Raw genomic sequence first — 3,885 nt, forward strand, 5'->3', positions numbered from 1 at the left:
TAAATGTAAAAAAACTATCCCTACAATGTAATCTTCCCTGATGATGATTATACAGATATCCGTAATTTACAATCTAAAATGTCCCGTAATATGATTATAACTTACGATATGTCCTATTTCTCAAACTTACCTAAAAATCCTAAAAATAAATTGATAATTGAAACTTGTGAGAAAGCTTTAAAAACAGCATTTAAATATTTTTCTGATCTTATAAAAATAGTTCCAAAATCTGAAAAACAAATGAGATTTAATTCCAATATTAAAAAATGTGGAGAAGTTACAATTCCTTAATAGACAGAGACAAGGGAAAAGATTCTGATTTCCATATATATGTATAATATAATTATGATTCAAAATAACCTTTTTTAGCCTTTGCTGCTAATTGTTAATTTGTGTATAAGGTAGGACCTTCTCATGGTTAAATTACATTTAATTTGGATTAATTAGAAAAAAAAGATTTAAGTTAAAAATTTTAAGATATATTAGAATTAGTTATCCATGAAACGACTCATCTTTTGGGTTTTTCACAACACTCTATACCTTTATGGATATAATCTGATAAAAGTCTTTATACTGAACCTACTTTCATAAAAAAATTAAGGGGAATTGATACTTTATTTCTCAAAACTCCTCATGTTTTATATTTTGCTCGAAAATATTTTGATTGTCCTACCTTAGATGGTATGCCTCTTGAAAATTTAGGTAAAGATTTTGTAAATTCTCATTGGAAAAACATAATAATCAATAGTGAATATATGAATTCATATTAATAACCTTTATAGTCATATTATAGTGGTTTTACAGCTAATCTTTTAAGAGACACAGGCTTCTATGAGTAAATAAAAGAATCTATGGGAGAAGAAATACTCTATGCTAAAGGAGTAGGCTGTCAACACTTCACTGATAATTATTGTAATTCTTATAAAGATGAATTTTGTCTTCCTAAAACTGAATAAGGTTAATGTGATTTCCACCATATTGGATCTTCAAATTGTATTATTGGTTAATTTAATGAATCTCGTTGTCATACATATTATGTTTAATTATAAAAGGAATGCTGGAATATTAAAAATATGTAACAATCAAATAACTAATAGAAGTGAACGGAATTTAATATGGAGTTGATTCGAATGTTTACTCTTCTTAGTAAAAATACTTATTATGTGAATAATCCAAAAATTTAAGGTTTATGCTATAAATATAATTGTAGTTCTAACGGATAATAAGTGACTATTCATGTAGGAAAATAAAAAATTGTTTGCACAAAAAATTTTCAATATATGCAAGTTAAGGGATATAATGGAAGTATTGTATGTCCTAAAATTATAGTGTAGTTTTGCAAATTTAAAAAAATTTGTCCAAAATTCTGTAGTTATAACGGATATTGTTTAAATAATAAGTGTTTTTGTAATAAAGGATACTTTGGAGGCGATTGCAGTTTAAGAAATCCTTTTTGAGAAATATTACTGTTTTTTTATTATTATTTTTAATATATAAAAAAGACGATTGATTAATATTTATATAATTTTTTTTTTTTATGTTAAGAATTTAATTTCTAATTTTTAATTATTATTTAATTTTATATTATATTATTTTATTTTATTCTATTTTATTTTTTTTAAAAAATACATAATAATTTAAAATAATTATAAAGATTTAATTATAATTTATTATGAAATATATTAATTTTTAAATTTGTTTTTATTATTATAAATAATAAAAAAAAAAATAATAGACTAAAAAAAATATATATATACATAAAGATATTTATATATTTTAAAAGATATATTAGTTTTTATTATTTAAATAAAATATATAAATTTTTAAAATCTTCTTATGCTTATAGATAATAATTAATATTTATAATTTTTTTATTTCTATAGTAAACTTTTAAATAATTATAATGCTTTTTCATTTTAATAATTTAATAAAGAAAAATTAATAATTTATATAAAAATATATTTGTTAATTATTTGATAAAATATTATAATAAATAAAATATAAAATTTTTAATTAATTTATAAATTTCAGTTTTTTATATTTTTAATAATTAAAAAAAATCTAATTTAATTAATATTAAAAAAATACAAAATAAAATTTGTTAAGAATAAGTTTTAGATTAAAATAGAATGATAAATTTTAAAAAATAAACAAAATTTAATAATTTATATATTGAAATAAAGAGCATTTAATTAATAAAGAAAAAACAAAGCATAATATAGAATAATAATAATAATAATAAAAAATTATTATAAGTAAAAAAATAAAATTTAGGTTTTTTTAATAATTATAAAAATAAAATAATATATATTTATATTTTTTATTTGATAAATAAATAATTACTTTATTTTTTAAAATTTAATTTTTTTTTATTATATTAAATTTACATTTAAAATTATATTATTAGTTTTGAATATATATATTTTTATATATTATATAAAAAAAATGAATTTAATAATTTAAATTTTAAAATATAACTTCTATAAAAAAACAATTTTTTATTTTTTTTATTAATAAAATAATCTCAAAAATACTCATTTTTTTGTTAAAGGAATTTTAAAATTGCATTCTTTTCCAAAATAATTTTTAGCGCAATAACATTAATTATTAATGCAATATCCATTTGAATTACAGAAATTAGGACAAAAATTTTTAAACCCACAAAATTAGGCTATATTATCAGGACATATTAATTCTCCACTATATCCATTAACCTTCAATCTTTACAAATTTTATGTACATGTGACTTTAGTTTTTCCAACATAAATGGTCACTTATTATCCGTTAGATTTACATTCATATTTATAACATTCTCCTGTTATGCTATTTTTTATTATTAGCTTTTTTCCTTTAATAAAGAATTGTTAAAACATCTGGAATTAATTCCAAATTTTACGCCCAAATTTTCCTGATTATCTTTGGTATTAAGTTAACTTTTAATATTCCAGCATTTCGAATCTTCGTAAATTTCAAATGTATGCAATTATGTTCATTATATTAACCTTTAGAACATTCTGAAGCTCCAAGATGGTAATAATCACATAATTAATCATCGATTTCAGGTTCACAATATTCTCTTCTGTTAGAATCACATTAACCAGTGATGTGTTGACAACCTACTCCTTATCCATAGAATATTTTTTCTACCATAGATTCATTTATTTCATCATAGAAACCTGTGTCTCTCAAAAGATTCGCTGTAAAACCACTATAATAGGCTTAAGTATTTGATACAGATGCATTCATGTATTCGTTTTCGATGACTGTGCTTTTCCAATGAGATCCTACAGAACCATCATCTCCTATATTTTCAAGAGGCATACCATCTAAGGTAGGACAATTAAAATATTATCGAGCAAACTCCAAAACTTTAGGAGTTCTGAGAAATAAAGTATCGATTCCCCTTAAGTTTTTTTTGAAAGTAGGTTTAATATGAGGAGTTTTATCAGTAGTAACCCATCTTGGTATATCTGTATAACTAAAACCCAAAATATGAGTTATTTCATGTATAACTATTTCGATTAAATTATTGAATTCAATTGGATCATCCCATTTTTTGCCTTATAAACTACTTAAATTAAAGTTAACATCACCGTGAGTAGGTCCTAGAATGTCCAAAAATTAACACCAACCAGCATTTGCTAAATATTCTTATTATGGATCATATAAAAATTATACATATATATGTAAATCAGAGTCTTTTCCCTTAATTCTGTCATTTTTAGGAATTTTAATACCTCCACATTTTTTAAAACTGGTAGAATTATATCTCATATTTTATTCGGATTTAGGAACTATTTTTATTAAACGATTAAAATAGTCAATTGCTAATTTTAAAGCTTTCTCACAGGCAGAGAATATAAGCTTATACTACTATTCAGTAAT

General features: G+C 21.1%; 2 protein-coding genes across 2 annotated transcripts, besides 2 other annotated features; one reads left to right on the top strand and one right to left on the bottom strand. All coding sequences in view use genetic code 6, as the record gives it.

The window, feature by feature from the left end:
* Positions 1 to 683: 683 nt before the first annotated feature.
* IMG5_088740 (leishmanolysin family protein, putative) lies at positions 684 to 1,103 on the top strand (the record flags this gene model as incomplete). Its single annotated transcript, XM_004035745.1, has 1 exon — positions 684 to 1,103. One exon carries the CDS (start codon positions 684 to 686, stop codon positions 1,101 to 1,103), a length of 420 nt encoding a protein of 139 aa, XP_004035793.1.
* A 466-nt stretch (positions 1,104 to 1,569) lies between these two features.
* Positions 1,570 to 1,621: a microsatellite.
* A 90-nt stretch (positions 1,622 to 1,711) lies between these two features.
* Positions 1,712 to 1,748: a microsatellite.
* A 1,022-nt stretch (positions 1,749 to 2,770) lies between these two features.
* Positions 2,771 to 3,774, bottom strand: IMG5_088750 (leishmanolysin family protein, putative; the record flags this gene model as incomplete). Its single annotated transcript, XM_004035746.1, has 2 exons — positions 2,771 to 2,823; positions 3,003 to 3,774. 2 exons carry the CDS (start codon positions 3,772 to 3,774, stop codon positions 2,771 to 2,773), a joined length of 825 nt encoding a protein of 274 aa, XP_004035794.1.
* Between the last annotated feature and the right edge of the window lie 111 nt (positions 3,775 to 3,885).

Source organism: Ichthyophthirius multifiliis (assembly GCF_000220395.1).
Source record: "Ichthyophthirius multifiliis unplaced genomic scaffold scaff_1120509250681, whole genome shotgun sequence".
Classification (NCBI taxonomy): Eukaryota; Ciliophora; class Oligohymenophorea; order Hymenostomatida; genus Ichthyophthirius; species Ichthyophthirius multifiliis.